Source organism: Motacilla alba, chromosome 9 (assembly GCF_015832195.1).
Source record: "Motacilla alba alba isolate MOTALB_02 chromosome 9, Motacilla_alba_V1.0_pri, whole genome shotgun sequence".
NCBI lineage: Eukaryota > Metazoa > Chordata > Aves > Passeriformes > Motacillidae > Motacilla > Motacilla alba.
In genome coordinates this window covers 2203688-2223890 of record NC_052024.1, presented here as the reverse complement: position 1 = coordinate 2223890, position 20203 = coordinate 2203688, and the positions used below count along the sequence as shown (strand labels likewise).

The window sequence follows — 20203 nt, the reverse complement described above, 5'->3', positions numbered from 1 at the left end:
GTACCCTTGGGACAGTGTGAACATGCTGAGCCCAGTACCAGAGGTTGTGTCAGAGAAAACCCCCAATACCCCCTCCTGAAGCTGCCTGTGTGGTAGCTCCTCGCCTCCAGAAAACCTTGGGAAACAGATGCTGGATGGTGCTGAGGCTTCATTGGGCAGGAATGCACTAAAATAACCTTGTGAGAGCCTTCTTCGTGGTGAGGACAAAAATTTCTAAGTTTCAGAGAGAGAACCCAAGTACAGCCTGCTTCTCTGGCCTGGCAGCCCAAAGAGGACTGAGGACAAACCTGTGGCTAGAGGGGCTGAGCCTGGCAGGAAACCCCCCAGACCCCAAAGCTTCCCTCAGCTTCCTGGGCCAGCTCTGGGTCCCTGTCCTGGACAGCTCCTGCAGGCAGAGCCGGCTGCCATGTGGCTGTGCCGCCAGGAGAGGGAGGCTGTGTCCTGCTGCATCACACAGACACTGCACCTTCAGCACAGGAGGAACAGCGCAACCACCACTGCCTCAGGAGTGCAACAAAGCACAGGGACAGGCAAACAAAGGAGCAGCTTATTTTTCACCTCAGGGTTTCAATAACCATGGCTGAATAGTGGCTGAAAAGATACCAGGTAAGAGCACGGTGCATACCAGCAGGGGCTGTAGCTCCAGACCTGAAACCAGAGCACTCACACAAAAAGCAGGGATGCAGATGGGAAAGGAGCTGTGACCTCCCCTTCCCCAGGCAGAGCAATCACCGACATGACATGGTGACACTCACAACCCAATCTTGTAGCCTGCCCAGGCCATCAGCTCCTGAACACAACTTGTTCCCTGTGCCGTCCTGGCACAGCCCATCCTTGCTCATCCAGCTGTGGCCATGGGGCACTGCCACCTCCCACTGCACAAACTGGGATCTGGAGCACAGCTAAGTCCTGAGACGTGGGGCTTCCCCCAGCACTGAGGGCAACCAGAGCATCACGTGCCTTTCCCACACATCCCCGGTTGCACTGCGCAGACTTTTGGAGTGGAGGGAGCTGAAATGCTCTGGAAAACAGGAACACAGCTTTGCCTGCAGGAAGCACCCCTGAGGTGGTGTGGGCCAGCCCCCCAGGCTGAGAGGACAGCCACCAGCACGGACACAAAGCTACTGATACCCTGCCAGAGCCCATGGGAGGCACTGAAAGAGGCAAGAGAGAGATTTTGGCTTAGAAAAGTATCTCCAAGGCCCCGTGCTGCAGAGCTGCCTTCTGTCCTTCTTCCCATGCCACTGCCACCAGCCACACTGCCTGTCACCAGCCACACTGCCACCAGCCACACCCCCGTGTCCATGCCCCTGCAGCTCCTCTGGGATGCTGCCACCTGCCTTGGGGCAGTGGGTGCAGCCAACAATGGTGCCTGAGGCTCAGTTTCAACTCCTGAGAGCATGGGAGGGAAAAAAAAAGTACTTGTGCACCTCAGTTTCTGGATGCCAGAGGGTGCACTGGCAGTCTGTCACTCTCACAAGGTGGCTTTGTCTCCTGGAGGACAGTGCAGTGTCCCACTGCCCCAGGAGTGGGAGCCTGGCCTCAAAGTCTCTCTCTGAAGATGAGCAGGTGACCATCCATCACCAGCCATTGCTCTGTTGAATCTGACAGGTGTCAAGTGTTCAGCCTAATCTCTTGGCAGAAAGGATAAATATTAATTTTTGCAGGTGCATGACAGCAGGCTCCACTCCCTTTCCCCAGAGAATGACTCCAGCCTGTCCTGTTGGCAGCAGCAGTCCTTTGGCACAGGCTGCAGAGGTGAACTGAGAAAAAGAAGGATAAGAGAGCAGGAAGAGGAACCACACCGAATATTTTCTTGGTGTTTTTTTGCTTGGCCAGAGCTCAGTTTCTCACTGTTCCTCCCAGCCCATGGACTACTGCTCCACACAGGGCAGAAGAGAGGGAGGGCTTGGGGTTACCAGAACCCCCCAGCCCTGATCCTGCACCATCTCTCTGGGGCACTTGCAGCATATTAAGGAACAGAGTTCTTCAAACATCTCAGGGCGCTCATGGATTAGTTTGCTGACGTTAGTTCCGGATTTTTTTCATCAATGTATCCACACAGGGGGAATCCCAGCCCCACTTTGGAGAGGCTGAGCTTCCCTCCCAGGATATGGATCCAACAACACAAGCGGGGGGACACTGCAGCTGTCTTGCCTCTCTTGGGCACAGCCAGCTCCAGCAGTGCAGTGGGGAGAGGAGCTCCTCGGGCTGGAGCTGTGGGGACACACACACCCCCTCCCTCCCTGGCAGCTCCTTCCAGATGAACTCCCTCAGTGAGAGCGAAGCAGTTTCTCCAGGCTGGAAACAGCAAGACCGACCTCCACCTGCTCATGGAGACATCTTCACCTCCCAGTGCTTCTGCTCTCACCCCTCAGCCTTCCCAGGAACCTGAAACACTGAGTTACCCCCTGCCCAAGTGGGTGCCAGCTAAGAGCTTCAGGGAGTCCCTCCAGCTTTCCAGCACAGACCTGCAGCAACTGATGGATCCATGAGCAACATCCATTCACCACAGAAGGTCTGAAGGCAGGAGCATGAAAAGTCCTGCAGATGGAGTGAAACCTGACCAAACGGCTCCAGCTTTAACTGATCAGGCACAGTGTGAAGGAGTATGTGACAATAATTGATTTCTCAAAGCGCCATCAACCTGGCCCAGCCTGTGGCTGGTTCTCCTTTAAGGAGGCCTTAGTGGCACCTACAGTCTTTTCTTAGCTCAGTGACCTAGAAACTGCATTAAGATGTCAAGAGAGCATGCACAATACAGTGGAGAAGCCATTTCCCAAGAATCTGAAGAAAAGATCATTATTATTGAGAGATACGGCTTGGAGCCGGGGCACTCATTCAGTTGTCAGAGGTATAAATAAAAATGCAAAATAAAGCTAAGCTCAGCTTAAAAATACATTGATTGTACGTCACTGCTCAGCTAAAATCCACATACTCTATTCTGATCACAGTGACATCCACGGGTATAGTCCTTTGAAGTGTAAGCCCAGTGATGAAGTGATAAGGAAAAAATGTTATCTTCTAAGATACACCCAAAATAGGGGAGAAATCTTACTGAGCAAGAAAAAATTTTAATTAAAACCACTTTACAGCTGGGGATACAGTAGTAGCAATGAGTAATGCAAGGGGAACAGGTGGCTGCCTCACAAAAAGCCCAGTTCTACCACAAGCACTGCCATCTCAAGGAGGCTGTCAGCAGGTCCAGCTCCGTACATTTCCATGGCCACTTCTCAGAGCCTCACGTGCCCGTGTTTTGTTGGTGGAGCCACCCAACCAGATGTGAATTGTTGGAGGCAAAGACCTTTTCAGGCTCTCCTGCCTCCTGCCCTGGTGCTGGAGCTCATCACAGGTTCTGTGAGCTGGGATTTGCTGTGTGACTCCCTGGCACAGTGTTTGCTCAGCAACCAGCACAGAACAGGCACGTGGGGAGATAATTTGACAGAAAATTGAGAACACATAATTCTCTATTCAGAGTGGCATTGGTTTCCTTAATTTTTCCTCCTCCTGAGCAACGTTTAAATCAATTACAGTGAAATTAATGACTTTCACAAGCCATTTGCTGAGAGGATGGGCTGGGGGATTAGGCACTAACTGGGTTCCTTGCCACCCCCCAGCCAATTTAGAAAACATTCAGTGTGAAAGGCTTTTAACAAAAAAAAAAAAAAAAAAAAAAAAAAAAAAAAAAAAAAAAAAAAAAAGGCTCCTGCCATGTAGTTTATTAACATGCTTTCCAAGCAGAGAATCACAAAAACACAGGAGGCTTGAGGATAACAAGAAGTCACCCCCTCTGCACTTCAGGAGAGTGAAGTTACCCTTCACAGTGCCTAAACACAACTTTACAACAATTATAAACTTTCTGAAGCACAAACACAGGGAGGACAAAGTACTTGTAGACGGGCAAGCATGCAGCTCCAATGCATGAGACACCCCTGCGCCCGAGGGCCCAGAGACACCTGAGTGCTACCAGCTCTGGGCATGGCCAGGCCTTTAGAGCCCACAGGACACACAGCAGCACTCTGGCCAAAATGGGCTACATTTCTCCAGAACAGAGGATAAAAACTTCCCATCCTTCTTCTGCGCCTATGAAGAACAAATTGAACTTGTGATTTGCCTGTTCAGCCCAAGTTGCCCATGTCTGCACACCTGCAGATGCTCAGAGGTAACAAGAACACATCTTCTAGAACCATGGAACACTTCTCCCTCAGCCCCACCATGGTCTGCTCTGAAGCTCCTACCCAGGTTATGAGCTGATTTTCCAAACAGCACCCACTGACCTGCAGAGCTCTTTTTACAGTGTAAGATTTGGTGCAAAGAGGGGTGCAATTCCTCCTGACCCCAGACCTTGCTCAGCCTGCAACACTGGGAGGGATTTTATTCTTCTGAACTGGGACCTTGTTTGAGAGGTCTCACAGAAGAACAGAGGGGCAAAGAGGAGAGATATTTTCTGTTATTACCTTAATGCCTAGTGCTTCAAAAATATCCAATGCCTCCAAAAATACCCTGAGCTGTATCAGGGCATGGAAGGACCATGGGAGTGATGATCTGACTTGCACACAGCTAAAAGCTGCTACACCCTCCTCACCCCAAAAACCATTTCTTTACACAAGTCAATTATTTCCTGAAAAGGTGTCTGAAGGACCAAAGTGTGGGATGCAGAGAGAACAGGGAACTGCAGCTGAAGAGGCATTAGTGCTGAGACCAGCTCTGTCACATCCTGCAGTTACAGGGTCAAGCAATGATCCTTCCTTTCCATCCCAGTTCCTGAGAGTTGAAGGAATGTGGAGCTTTAGGAAGCCACAGGTATCTGGACAGTCTTTCCACCAGTGGCAGCACCAAGCTCCAACCAGAGCAGCACAAGTGTTTGGGCTCTGCTAGCAGGCAAAGAGCCTGGCTCCGGATGCCTTCCAGGCATGGGACTGACCCCAGGCCAGTGGCAGGGCTCCTCTGCGCCCAGCAGGAGATGGCCAGCTCCTCTGTCACCCAGAGCCTGCAGCCAAGCTGCAGATGCTGCTTTTGAAGTACTGGCTTCAAACAAAGGAAAGAAAAGAAAAAAAAAAAAAAGAAGAAAAGAATTATCCGATCCCAAATCCTTTCTCCTTTTGAAGCCTGGCTTAAAAGCAAATGAGAACCTGCAGCCTAGTTGCAATGTGACTGGACTCCTCGGCCTTCAGGGGCCTTTAAGTACATCTGAAAGGCATTTAACACCAATAAAATAAGTTGAGCTCTTGCTGGTATTTTTTCTACCCCCCTTCTCCCCTTGCACATTCCCCCCAGGCTGCTGTGAGCCATCTGTGCCTTCCTTCCCAGGGGAAGCAGGGTTAGGTAGAGTGGAGAGATTTGGGGATGGAGAGCCAGGCCAGCCTGGATGAAAACTCCGGGCTGCTGGAAGTGCTGTCACACCCCCCAGACTGTCAGAGGAACAAGGGCAGGGCAGCTGATGGAGGGACAAGGCTCAGCTGGTCCTTAACTCTGCTGGTGGAAGTGATGTTCTCTGGGCTCTAGTCCCTCTAAAAATCTTGCCCAAGGCAGTGTGAGGCTGGCCTGCAGGGATCTCTCCGCGCTGTGGTGTTGGTGTTTCCCACCCTGACCATGTCCCTGCCCTGTGGCTGCTCTCCCATTCCCTTCCTGGCTCTCATCTCCCAGAAGCAGTGCAGACTCAAGGTGGGCACTGGGACCTGTGGTTTCGGTTTGGTGTGAGGTTGGTTGAGGCGAAGCAAAATACCTCCAGATGTGTCAGATATCTGTCAAAATGTGCCTGCACTAACTCTCAGGTCTATTTTCCCAGGTAGAAGCCTTGCTCTCTGAATTGCCATTCTAACCTCCAGAAGCAGCAGTTAAACCCAGTGACATCAGGCAATTTAGGTTTCCAAAGCAAGGGATGCTCTGGAGCCAAGAGGCAGCAGGCAGGTCTCAGAGGCAGGCACAGGTGCTGGGCAGCTGGAAGCAGGAGCACTTAGAGATGGAGACCTCCCCAGGGCTGGGGCTGAAGCAGCCACAAAGGCTGAGCCATTCCTGGCACCCTCACTCATGGGAATTGTAAAGGCAGGAGAGGGAAGTTCTGCCAGCTGTGGCAGTGTCCACGGGAAAGCAGGTCAGCTCTTCAAGCCACAGATCAGGCTGTGTGTGCTGGGAAATGCAGGCAGGTATTCAAAGCCACTCCAATTACCCCAAATCCCTTGGCTGGAATCCTACAGTTGGGATAAAGTTGTCCGTGTGAAAAACAGCAGCTATAAAACCAGGTCAAGCAGAGGAGCTGATCCTGCTGGGCCAGCAGTGAGGAGTGCTCCTGAGCTTCCTGTGGGATGCCCAGCAGCCCAGGAATGGGCTCAGAAAGCCAGCCTTGCTCTCTTTTAGAACAAACCAGCACTCAGAGGAGAGGTTTGTGTTTCACAGGGGAGCTGGCCAGCTCTGTGATCAGAGCTGTCTGCAATGTGGCCATTTCACATTGGGGAACATTTCACTTTTACAGTCTCCCCATGGAGGGACCCTCAAATATTATGATAAAAACCCAGAAGGGCTGTGATGTTCTTTGCACCTCCATGTGCATACCTGGAAATCTGCTCCATTCACTGGGCAGTCAGTGCCCAGTTTCTCTGGTGACAGGAGTGGGAGCTGCAGGTGTGCCCAGCCCTTGGCTGGTGCAGGGGAGCTGCTGTGGGGAGCACACCCTGCTCCCTCCACCACATGGTCAGCAGCTGCCTTGTGCATGTTTATGCCAGCCCTGATGTAATTAGCACCTTGATGTGTGTTAAATGAACCAAGCTTTCCCATTTTTCAGAGTGAAACTCTAAAAGAAACAGCTGCAGGGCTGACAGAAATATGATTCTTTCAAAGTCTAATGAATTGTATAATCACTTCAGTCATTATTTTGCATCTTCCTTCCATAAAAGCACAGCCATGAGTCCTTGGAGCACGGTAAGGTTTAAGCCTCACCAAGCCCATCATTCAAGATCCATCAAGTTCCCAAACCTGTCGGGGACGAGGGGCATGCAGGGCCCAGGCACAGTGTGCTGGGGTCTGGTGGCACAGGGAGGACACAGAAAATGCCAGCACAGTTCAGAGCCCCTCCTGCTGTCACCTTTCTGTGTTCAGCGCTCGCTGCGGGAGGGACATGGAGGATGGAGGCTGATGCCAAATCTGTGCCCTTCATGCTCCAGCACACCAGAGCTGCTGTTGGGCCTGAGGCCAGACAGACTGCCTGGGTCCAGCCCTGCCAGCCCAGCAGCCAAAGGGCCATTCTGCAGACTCAGGAAAAAAAATTAAATATGAAGGTTAGGGCAATCGAGGCAAACTGGGACAGCAAAACAGGGAGGAGCATAGTTCCCACCTCCCTCCAGGCAGTGGTGAGGGCACTCGGAGAGGGCAGTGACAATGGCTCCAGAGGCAGAACCCACAGCTAATTGGGAGGATCTATGTCTTTAGATGCTTGTCTAGTACCTAAGTGCCTTCAGATATTAAAATGAGAGAGATTCATGTAGACAGACAGACTGCTGTCATGTCCTCTCCCTTCAGAGGAAAATACTGCAAGCCAACACCTGTCTGTTCCACACACTCCCTGCTCTGTTCATTTAACACAGGTATTTCCAGCTGGTACAATTTTCAATCCTTTGAAAACTAGATTCAATTGACTTTTAACCATCAGGTAAATATGGGAGACATATATCTTCTTTCTTGCATTATTTCTATTCTATTCAGAACACCTATGGGTTTTTATCCCTGAAGGATTGTGATTGAAACATAACAAGGGATAGAAATATTGAAAAGTAATATGTGAAATACATCAGGATGTATTCAAGACTACATGCTTCTCATCCAGCTTGATTTGAATCTATCCAAACAAATTCCAATGTTATTACAAAATACCCTCCCCAGCTTTCCATGCAGGAGTGCTGGAAAGGAACAGTGGTGTGTGTGGGACTGCTGTACCAAGGTGTTTAAAGCAAGAAGGCAGCTGGTGGCAGGGTGATGATCCAGGGAGCACAGCCAGCTCAGGGAAAGGGATATTAAGCTCCTGGATTTGCAGGGGGAATTGGGCTGACTGGAACTTAGATCTGAAATGGTTTCAGCCACGCAATCTCACATCCGAACTGCCAGGGATAGTTGACTGGGCTAGAAAACATGAGGTACTTCAGCAGAGGGGACACTTCCCCTGGGAAGGAAGGGCAGGTCCCAGCACCCTTCAAGGTGACCCAGTCGTGGGCAGGGCTGGGCAGCCATGCCAGAGGCTACAAGGGTAAAAGGCAGCCAGCACAGGAGCTGCTGCAGGACCAGTGCCTGAAGGTCAAGAGCTTATTTCAGCCTGGAGCCTCAGATGGTTGACAGGAAGGGGTGTCTGCAGCACTGCAGGGTTCCCACCTGGGCCTTCAGTCCTCTTGCCCTCCTCCTGAGCAACAGCCAGTCCTGCAAAAGCTCCCCGGGGCTTTTTGCACCCTGTGGATTGCTGCTGAGTCTGCACAGACCTACAGAACAGGCACTGACCAGCTCATTTTTGGAAAGCCTCACCAGTGGTTTGCAACGACAGGAAGGATAACCAAAGAAAAGCCCAGGCTGCTCCAGCAGCTGCTGTTGGTACCTGGCTGTGGTGAGCTGCAGCCCTGCACCCTCCCACCTCCCCTCCTGCTGCTGACACCAGCACCTGGGGGACCTGCTGCTCCCTGCTGCTACGTGGAAACACTGCAGGACACAAACCCACACATCTCTGCCATACAAAACCTGCACAGCTCTGTGGTATTCACATATTCTTTGAACAGAGAGAGACATAATTCTCTCTCTGAGGATTTTCCTGGGAAGCTGAAAGTCTGTGAGAAAGCTCAGACAAAGAAGAAAAACAATTCTTATCTTCACTTGCTGTGTCTGTTGTTTGGCACATGTGGAATGTGTTAGGGAGATTGTTTACCAAAAGGGATTTCTTAATTGGACTCTGGTGATGGTGTTTTGATTGATTGACCAATTAGGTCAAAGCTGTGTCGTGACTGTCTGTAAGGGTCACAGGTTTTTCTTTAGTACAGTAATAGTGTAGTATGTAGTGTAATATAGTATAGCTTAGTAAAGCATTTGTTCAGCCTTCTGAAATCATGGAGTCAGAGCACATTATTCCCTGCTCAGGGAGTTCATTGCCACAATACAGCTCCAAAGCCAGAGCTGGGATAACAGCCAGGGACAAGGAAATAAATGTGGGGATATGAGGGTATTGCCACTTGACACTGCCGTGGAACAACACTCCCGTAACATCTACTTACAAACACTAACGCTGTCTTCTCAGGATCAGTGGAAGCCAATTTAGATAAATGATTAGTACTTTTACAGAAGTGAAATCCTTTAAATGAAGTAACATGATATTTATGGTTGTGTGTACTTGCTGCTGATGCTCTCAAAAAAGATCAGCCACTTGAAAGGATGGAGATGTCCCACCAAGCACATGGGACCAGAGTTCACTGCTCTTGAGATGCTTTAGCACAGTGGTTTCATAGGTGGGAGAAGAAGATTTTATCTTTGTTTAATTCAGTAAGATCAATTTTATGCCTACAGAAAAGCAACTGAAAGCTGAAAGACAGAAGTCAAATATGTCCTTTCAAGCTGTGGAAAAAAGTGAGTATGAAAAATGTCTGCAATCTTAAAGGACATGAGGACCATACTGGCTTTGTTATGTTATTGACTTGTTGGAAATGCAAAGCATGCTTAGATAAACATTATTTTCCATATGTCCTATCAGCACATTCACTTAACCATTAAAAACATTTCTAAAAATCTATTTTTAGGACATTTTAATTGGGATTTGGTTCCCAGACTGACCCACCATGTGTTTAAAAAATTACTCATGTGGTAAATAGGAAAGCTGCCATGTACCTTATACTAGCAGAAAAGTTTAAAAAAGTAAGGCTGAAATATATTGTGAAACACAGTATTGGCTAAATAAAAATGTACTGATAGCTGACTTCAACTTTCATTGGTAAAATGAAATACAGGATTTAGTGAAAAAGCTTCTAAAGAAAATCATTGTATTTTGTTTCAAACTCAAATAAGAAACAGCCTTAAGAACATATACTGAGAAAAGGAAATGCAAACAGCTATTAAAATCGATTATTTGAGTAAGTGTTTCTTGCTTACGTAGCTGGTGTTGCTTCACATCAATCTCCACTACCTTGGGAAAACTTAAAATTTAGAAACAAGAACCAATGAAGACCCACCAAAGGAAAGATTGTCATAAAACTCATTTTTTGACTGATGAGCAAAATTCATTTCAAATTACTTCCTCTCGCTGCTTTTGGAAATGGAACATTATGTCTGTGCTCGGCCTGACAGGCACAGGCTGCCAGGGCTGCAAGGGGACTTGGAGGACTCTGGGCACTCTTTGGCATGCACAGGGCAGCTCTCCCGGCTGCCCATGGATGCAGGAATGCAGCACGGACCTGGGCAGCCTCCCTGCCCTTCCCAGTGCCCTGTCTGCCCCTGTCCCCACAGCACTCTGGACAGCAGAACTGACCCAAGGGGGCTGAGCAGCATGGGACAAACCCAACCAGGGTCACAGCCACTACTGTTTGTCACACTGCCTCTCCCTCAGGGTTTTCTGCTTGTGTTTATCAAGGGTTACCTCTCAGCCCTTGCCATTCCTTCTGTCTCAGCTTTGCTCCCCCAGTCCTGCAGTATCCCAGTTCACATCCACCACATCTTTCCCAGGAATGTGCACAGCAGCTGCTCACAGCAGTGAGGGAAGGTCTCTGGGCAGCAGTGAGGGAGGAACTCAGGGCAGCAGTGAGGGAGGGTCTCTGGGCAGCAGTGAGGGAGGAACTCAGGGCAGCAGTGAGGGAGGAACTCAGGGCAGCAGTGAGGGAGGGTCTCTGGGCAGCAGTGAGGGAGGGTCTCAGGGCAGCAGTGAGGGAGGGTCTCCGGGCAGCAGTGAGGAAGGGTCTTTGGGCAGCAGTGGGGGAGGGTCTCTGGGCAGCAGTGAGGGAGGAACTCAGGGCAGCAGTGAGGGAGGGTGTCTGGGCAGCAGTGAGGGAAGGTCTCCGGGCAGCAGTGAGGGAGGGTCTCAGGGCAGCAGTGGGGGAGGGTCTCCGGGCAGCAGTGAGGGAGGGTCTCTGGGCAGCAGTGAGGGAGGAACTCAGGGCAGCAGTGAGGGAGGGTCTCTGGGCAGCAGTGAGGGAGGAACTCAGGGCAGCAGTGAGGGAGGGTCTCTGGGCAGCAGTGAGGGAGGAACTCAGGGCAGCAGTGGGGGAGGGTCTCTGGGCAGCAGTGAGGGAGGGTCTCTGGGCAGCAGTGAGGGAGGAACTCAGGGCAGCAGTGGGGGAGGGTCTCTGGGCAGCAGCTGGCAGGCAGTGACTCCACCAGCATGAGGCCCTCTCCTGTTCACATGATGCTCAGAGCTGGAGCAAATGCTGGTTTTGGGCAGCTGCCAATCTCACAGCCAAGGAACAGGACCCTAAACAGAACTGGGATATGTGTTCTCTCTCACCCTAGCACGCACCATCCCTGGAGGAGCTCCTTCTTCAAGTGCCCTGCACTAGGGATTTTGTGACTGCTGCCATTTTGGTGGCTGGTACTTCATGCCAGCGATGAAAAGCTCACTTGGCATTGTGCAACACTGATGAAAACCTGCAATTTGTGCTGAAAGCACAGCTACAGAAACACAGAACATGAACACAGAGGTGCTACCCTGACCCTTCCCAAGCGTGGCCCATGGTAACCCCTCACTGTGTGTCAGGGCAGGGTGCCAGCCACATCCATCCTCACCTGCCAGAGAGCCACACCAAGCCCAGCCCGGGTCCCAGCCCAGATGGCAGCACTGCCACTGCTGTCTGTGTCAGGCCAGGTCGGTGGCAGCATCCACCAACCAGAAGTTTTAGGACTTGGTGTCAGAGCCTGCAGTCTGTCAGGGTGACTTTGCCTTGCAAGCCTGGATGGCAGTAAAGCTGAAAAATGCTTCTGCCATTTTCACCTCATCTGCCCTCAATCTATTTATGCCCAGCAGGTCTCAGCCTGCTCCCACATGTGGCTCCTGTTCCTATCCCTGCCAGCCACTGGCCAAGGGCTGCCTGAAGCTGTGGCTTCCTCTGAGATTGGGGCCACTGAAGGCTGGGGAAGAAACACCCTTTGGGCACAGTGGAGAGGCAGCAGGGATTAAACAAATCTCATGAAATCCACACCTGTAGCTCACTCAGGGAGACTCTCCTCCACTTAAAGACAGCCAGGAGCTCTGGCAAACAGCATCAGCCCTTCTCTGGAGTGCCCCATAATGCTGCCTCTGCACAGGGACCTGAAACAGGGACAGGATACAGGGGATACACTGAACTGGAAGTGTCCCAGAAGCTGAAACCGGGAGGGGTTTATTAGAAATCTGTAGTTTTTCTGGGATTTGCAAATAAATAAAATCTATTTTTTCCCTGAAGTCCAAAGCTAGCTAATTTATTTCGAAGTGTTCATTTCAACAGGCTTTCTCAGTCTTCCTGACCAAAACACTCACCAGTGCCCCATATGAAATTCCAAGTCAAAAAAGATAGTTTTGAAGACTGCTGCTCCCAGCTGACAGGAAAGTTGAATTCCAGTTTCTGACCTTCTTCTGATGTTGTAAGTATAGAGCAACATGAAAAATGACTAGAAACAAGGCACCAGTTGTGGCTTGAGTCAAGCACTTCACATCCATTTGACACAAGTGTAAATCCACAACTAAAATGGTGGTAAAGAAGACAGGGAAAATGAGCCAGCTTTGGTCCTCATAGCAAAATCAGCTCTCAAGAAGGCTGTGCTGATGTTTTCTGACTCAGTTCATGCAACAGCAACACACTGGGTTAACTGCAATGCCAGGGAGGGCTCCAGTGAGAGAGGAATGGTTGGGACCCTCCTAGAAAGCCCCCCATCCTGAAGGAATGGACTGGGGGAAGCTGAGGGAAAACAAGAATCTGTGACTTGTCATGTTCCCCACATCCTGACTGATAAGAGAACTTCTCTTCCCAAGAAAAGGAAAATTCAGAAAGGAGGGACCAGAATCAAAATCCAGTTGGTCAGAAGCCTACAAGAAGGTGAGGGAAAAATCTGCATGTTGGTATCTCAGGTCCTTCCCTTTGGCTGATACCATGCCTGCAGCTTCCCTGCCAGCCTGTTCTACCCACCAATCTCAGCTACAGGCAGGATCATGCCCATTGAGCTGGAAATCTCTGTCATTCAGAGGATTTATGAAAAGTATTTTGCTTTTGTCCCCCTGAAATGACATCATTCTCCTCTTTTATCTGTCTTAAGTGTCAGGAGAGTGGGATGTTAATGAGATGTACAAAGGTTTTTGGGTAGCTGAACAGTTTTATAGTCCCACATTGATAAATTGAAGCATTTGTCACTGTTACCCCATTAATGTTTCTTCCTGAGATCAAAGTCTGGATTTGCTGCATTAAGTGGGACCGTCCTCTGCTCCGCATCACCACACGGTACCTTCGGAGGAGATGAACTGTGGTTCTGCATTTCTGCACTCACAGTTCAATCATACCCTGATTCTCACACCTGCTGATTCCCATCTCCACGTGAGGTATGCAAGCCTTTTTTTAAATTATGGATTTTCTCCTTGCTACCTGTGTGGAAAGCCTGACTGTCTTGTTTCAGGACAATCACTTTCTTCTGGCTCTGAAAGGCTACCTCTGCAGTAAAGAATACAGACAATTTCCTTCCTTCTGGAACCCTGGAATCAGTCATATTAATTTACATTTATACAGCACCTTTCCTCCCCAAAGATCCCAGTGCACTTTACAAACTCCTCCTCTCTGTACACAGAAGCTGTACAAGCAGACAGGCTACATAAACAGCCACAGGATCCCAGTGCCAGCCTCTGAAACACATCCCTCTGCCTGGATTCCCAGCACACTCGTGGCCATCCAGCTCTGCACACATTCCCATCAAGGAGGGAAACACGGCAGTGATTTAGAGGCATGTCAGGAAGCACGAGGGATCTGGGCAAGCAGCAGAATGGCTTCACAGCCTGGCTGAGTGACATCTCTGCTGCATGGGTTAAAATGAGGCAAAAGCTCATTTGTGGTGAGTTACGTCTCAGTGTTTTAGTGTTGTTGGCAGTGCCTGTAGAAGTCCAGGTTTACTGCTCCCTCCTACTGATGGGTAACCCTCGAGTAGTTTATTTTTCAAAACTGGAAAGCATCTGCTTGCTTTGCAATGAAAACAAGGGGAAACGACCCTCCCCTCCCAACAGCAGCGGTCGGGTGGCTGCAGCCAACGTGAGGCTGGAGGAAGGGAGCAGCCAGCATACCTGAGACACCTTTCTGACCACGTCGCTGCCCACCAGGAAGCCCTGTGCGTAGGAGCGCGCCGCGATGAAGGCTCGGGTTGCCTTCACCTTCAGGTCCCTGGGCACCTCCCCGAAGGGTTTGTGCTGCTCGGCGTGTTTGACCATGCAGTCCAGGTACTCGTCCGTGATGTGGTACTGGGGGTTCAGCAGCTTGAAGAGCCTCTCCAGCAGCCGTGTCCAGAACTCATTGAGGGCCTCTTCCAGGTTGATGTTGGAGCTGCGGTAGTAGCGGCGCAGCTCGCTGTACAAGTCCTTGAACACCTTCACGTTTTGAGTGTACCATTCTCCGTACATGCTTGGAAAGGCATCGTGAAGGGCCTTCTCTGACTTGTTCAACAAATCCTGGAAATAACCTGAAAGATGAGAAAAGGAGAGGTGATGCATCAGCCAGACAAGCTGGAATCCAACAGGCTGTGTTACTGGGCAGCACAACTGAATATCCTGAGAAAACAGAAGGGCCCTAACAGAGCTTTTCCTCCAGCCAGCATTACCCACACTCTCAGGTCTGAGCCTTAGCCATGAAGATAGAAGGAGGAACCCCTCCTTGTCCCTTCATGCTGGAGAACCCTGGTCTGGGCCTCTCCAGCTCTTCTGGCAGCATCACCTGGAAGCAAAGCTGGGTCTCTTTTCTGAATCTGAAAGGTGTCACAGTGTCACTCATAAGTTTTCTTCACAGCTGGCATTGTTTACACAAACCCTAAGCTGCCACATGCTATTTCCAAAGCCCTGGTGAGACGAAGCAGGGCTGCCAGCATGGTGCCAACCCTGCCCAGCGACATCCCTGGTGGTGGCAGCCAGTCTGGCTCTGGGCACAGTCAGAGTCCAGGTGCATGTCAGGAAAAGGCACATCTTCCTGGGGACTCCAAGGCAGGGCTGTACCCAAGTGCTTTTTAACCAAGGCCAACATTGTCTGGGCTTCTCATCCCATTTGCTTACTTGGGCGTGCATCCTGCTTTTGTTCCAACATAAATAACAGAGTGCTTTTACACCCCTGGTTCAGTGGTCTCAGATGTGACAGAAATGTGACTCTCTTGCTACACACAGCAGGGTAAGAATGACATTTAATTCCTCCCTTACCAACATCTTTAGGTATTTCCATCATCTCAACTGCCAGCTACCTTCAGGCTGAGACTGCACAGTAGGGAACTCATAGCAGGATTGGCCTGATCCAATTAATAGATGTACATAAGCAACTTTAATCATCATTGAAGTCAGTCAGAGGAAAAATAATTTAAATAATAATTTTAATTTCAATTACAGTTGTACTTTTAGGGTCTTTTTGAAGCAAACCTGATTAAACTATTCTTTAAATCTAAATTACTATTTTTTTTTGGTGATGCATTTATAAGCTCTAGTTGTAAAGAAACTGTTATTCAATTAAAATCAAACAGCATGTATTTAGGTACATAAATTAACTTCATGGTGCTAGACATATAAAAAAAGAAAGAGCAGCTCTGGAAAAATGAATACTGCATGTACAAAGCTTTATTAAACAAAGCATTTTTGAGGGAATGGCACTGACTACAGCACCATCCTAAAATTGTAGAACTAGTAAAGCTCAGATCCTTAAATCTTGCTTATATTCACTGAATGAGAAGGGTCATACAAGCTTTCCTATATTAATAACCTCTCACTGGCTTCTCAGATTTGAATGAAGCTAAAACTTAACAGGTGAATCAACAAAGTGAAAAGAATCCTCTGCATCTGCTCCACAGGTTACTAATACTATAAATTCCTGTGCTATTTTAACAAAGCAACACTGAGCATTGATAGCCTGGCCTTCTCCAGCCCCTATCATGTGGTGCTTAATAGATTAAAATTTGATCGAAGAGATTTTTGTTTTTAAAAGATTGTGAGGAAACTAGGTCTTAGCAGAAGTCTGGTTTAATTACTTATGCAGAATTAGAAAATCAAAATCTGTTATCTGGAATGTTGAATAAAAGCTGGTTTTCAATTGGGAAGAAATTTACTCTTATTCAACATGACTGGGTGGGAAGTTTGGATGTCCAACCATTTTTACTGGGATCCCTCCATCTCTCAAAGGACTGATCATGCACCTTCCCCACTAAAAATGGATTTCTCCCTACAGATACCAGGTGTCAGGGCATCAAAGTCACCTATGATGTTAAAAGAGGGGGTTTTCAATAGTGAAAAAAGACAAAAGCTGATCCCATCAGATTAATAAAAAGAGATGCTGCACTCACCTGCAACAGAAACAAAACACAAAGTTTCTCTGATGCTGAGAGGTATCTAAAAGCTCTTCCCTACCTCAATGTATCACTCCAAACACTGCTGGTTGCCCATTCACAAGTTAATTAAACTGAACTCAAACTCCCTTCCTTGTACAATCAGCATTCTTTTCTGTGTGACAAGAGACACGAAATGAACAATTTGCTCAGCAATCAAGGTACGACATGCAGCTCTGCACTCACCATCAGGAGGAAGAAAACACCAACAAACACAACCCAATTTGTCAATTCAAGGCAAAATACTTTCTTTGTTTTGCTACAAGAGAAACAAGATATATATCTCCCTGTCAAAAAATTGGAGACTGCTCTCAAAAAAGTCAGAGCTAATTAAGGGCTGATGAACTGTTACTTCTCACCCAAGTGAGGGAACACTGATTACAGCCAACTCATCTGTGGCTGGTTCTCACAAAGTTCTTCTAGATTTCACACACTGAGGGAAAAAAATCTGCGCTAGCCAGGGAAAATTAATTAGCAATTAAGTCTACACGTGTTTGTGATGAATGGCTGACCTGGCAGGGAATTTAAATGCCTATTTTGCAGCATCAGAAGGTAGCATGAAGTGAGGTTTGTGAAGAGGGATGATGCCAATGTCCCTGTTCCTCAGTAGAGGGTTAGCTGAGATCTCCCAGTAACACTGCATCTTCTCCTGAACACCCTGCCTGGTAATTTCCAACCTTTTAATGAGTTTAGACATGTGTCACAGATTAAGGATGTGCAGGGCCTTGGGATGAGACAACCTGCTGAGGCACAGTTCAGGCTCCCGCCATTCTACCTTGATTTCAGGTAGAAGGAATTATTTATTTGAGGGGGAGCAGCCCATTATCTGTAGCCATGGTGGGTGGGGGACCCTCAGGTAATGAGGTGCTCCAAGTCTCCACTGCTGCTACCAGGAGATACCAGTAACAGGGCCAGCAGGTCCCTTTGGATGTACCAGCTCCCACTTGGGGAGCAGACCACTGCAGGGTCTGCCCTGGCTCCCGGAGCACCACTGGAGTGTTCAGCTTGGGCACGGCACGAGCCCATGGAGCAGCTTCACCCAGGTCACAGGCGGACACAGCCCCGAGGCCCTGAGCTCCGCTGCCACCACGTTCTCTGTGCCAGCAGCAAGCTCAAGCTATGAACTGCACTCAGGCACTGCAGCACAGGGCTTTGTCACCTTGAGAATGGCAGGCATGCAGGGAAAGGGCTCACAAGGAGCCCGCGCTGCAGCTATAAAGCCCTTCTGGCTCCAGGAGGCACCGCTGCCCTCCCATCCCTGGGGGCAGCAGCACAGCTGAGGTGGCTCTGCAGAGGGTCCTTCCCTCTGAAAGGATGCATTTGCTTCCACTCTGAGTCACAAGAAAGCGGCTACAGATTCTGTGGACCTGTGCTGAAAAACGCATGGCTGTTCTTGGCTTCTTGGAGTCCCAGGAATTTGACAGTACCAGCCAGAGACACCTCCCTGCAAGTCACCTGCTAAATCTATGACTGGCCTTCCCCTCCTTCAAAAAGTTTCCTTCAGGAGCCACTGACAGGTGAGTCCTTCCTCACCACTGCCAGCTGACGGACACAACACTGCCAAGCCCAGCAGGTGGCTTTCAACACCGGTACTTCAGACAAATCAAACTCAATTTTCCCTGGGCCAATGCAAGGCACGGCTCCTCAACCAAGGCTGCTCCTACATGAAACATCACCTTTCACACCCTTTTGCTGCAAAGTATTCAAAAGAGAAATAAAATGAAAGGGAAGTCTGTTTTAGTACTATTGTTACTGCTTCTCACTTCCAGGCTCAGAAACAAGACAACTGGCTTTACTCAAAAGAAATCTGCCTTTTGGCAGAGGCCATGTCCGAAGAACTCTGCCTCAAATGCAGAAAGATGCCAGAAAGTTATGAATAAAGAAATGAAAGGTTTTTACAACCAAAACAATTCTGCCACCTTGGCTTTCTCTTGCTGTTGTGGTGACAAAAAACTTACTTCTCAGAGAATTACGTTTTCAACCAGAATCTATAACCTTTGCATTCAAGAGAGATTGCAAATCCCCACCCATTTCCCAGCTTCGCAGCTTCCCAGTGTTCGCAGCTCATATTTTCACAGTTTCCACACTTTCACAACTCTGGATTCAAATTGGGAAGCTGTGAACAGCATGGCAGGGACCGGCAGTTTCTCTCTGAAGAGAGAAAGTTCTGAGTTTCTCCTTCCTCAGCCCTCCCCAGCACCAAATACTTTATCCAAGCTCTCTGCTACCGTTTGATCACTCAACAGCAGAAGCACATTGGGGTTTCTTCAACTAATCCAATGATGGTATGGGAATGGATGCAGGAGGGAAAGAGAAGGAAGAACTGAAGGAAAAACACCCAAATGCTCTTTAGGCAGGCGGCAGAACTGGCTTCCTTCAAGCCCCATCACAATTGAGAGGCGTGCTAGAAGAAATATGAGAAATGGAGAAAGGTGGTGAAATTACTTTCAATCTCAATATTAAAATTTTAAGCAGAAAGCTGCAGCACAAAATGTCTCACAATGGAGAAGAACTGAGACTGGAGGAACACCAATGGTGCTCTTGTGAAAATGCTGCAAAACTATTGCAGCAATGGGTGAAATGAAAACCCTCCTGCTGCTCAGACAGCTTTGCCTGGTGAGCTTGTTTGTGGTCTGAGGGCCTTGCCATGAACTGCCAGGACAGATGGAGATGGGGCAACACCACAATGAGGAGGAGGAAGTATCAGAACCTCAGTTTGCAGGATCAGTTTCTCAGTTTTGAGTGAGCACATGAGCCTGTGGTGGAATTCATGCAGGGCCAGAGCCATGGAGCTCTGGAGGAAGGCTGGGCAAATACTCTATGAACAAACTGTGGTGTGTCAGGACTGGACTGAGAACAGGACAGGAAATGCAGCTGCTTCTGTGCTGTCCTGAACCCCCGCCAAAGCAGGGATAGAAAGGGGATGGAGGTGTATGCTACAGCAGAGCTCCCGCTCAGTGCCAGCCCTGTTGGTCTGAGGAAGAGTCTTTCCCTGGGCTGAGCTCCCATTCAATACCCTGCTGCACTTCCCAGCACCAGTTTGCTTCTCCAGCTGGTTCTAATGCTGTTCTTGCAGTTAACCTACTATTGGAAGGGAATAATTCAGCAACAGGTTTAAACCATTAAAATCCAAATCTAATGCATTCATGCCTATTTTATTCACTTCAGCAAGTACAATGACACTTTATTTATAAAATTGTTACTACTAATTTAAGCACTTCCCATGGCTGTGTTGAAGAGCTGATATCAATCCAAGAGGAGTGATTTGGCTGTGTCCTTCCACACCTTGGCTGTGTCCTTCCACAGGAAATAACCACAGTGAGACTGAGTGACTTTGCTCCATGTGCAGACAGCCCTGCATGCAGCAGCACTGGTGCCATTTTCCTGGAGGGGTCACCTCTCTCCTCACAGCTTCACACTCCTGTAAAACTGCTGCTCTGGGGCTGTTTCCTCAGTCCTGAGCCACCTTGGAGAACACAGTCCCTCTCTGCTGTCTTCTGGATCACTCCCATGTACATCCCTCCCAATGACCCTGCTTGGTGGCTGTGACCAAAGAAACCAAAGAAGCATCAGGATAAACCAAGACTTAGATTGCCAAAAAAAACCCCAAAAAAACAACAAAACCAAAAAAAAGCAAGCCCTAACAAATGGTGATAAAATCAGCTTTTCCCTA

At 48.9% G+C, this 20203-nt stretch overlaps 1 protein-coding gene across 1 annotated transcript in view; it reads right to left on the bottom strand.

The window, feature by feature from the left end:
• Positions 1–20203, bottom strand: part of GPC1 (glypican 1) — a 199539-nt gene that overhangs the window by 13695 nt on the left and 165641 nt on the right. Inside the window, exon 3 of the mRNA XM_038146560.1 lies at positions 14246–14637. Coding sequence (XP_038002488.1) covers positions 14246–14637 — 392 coding nt within the window. The remainder of the gene's footprint in view (positions 1–14245; positions 14638–20203) is intronic.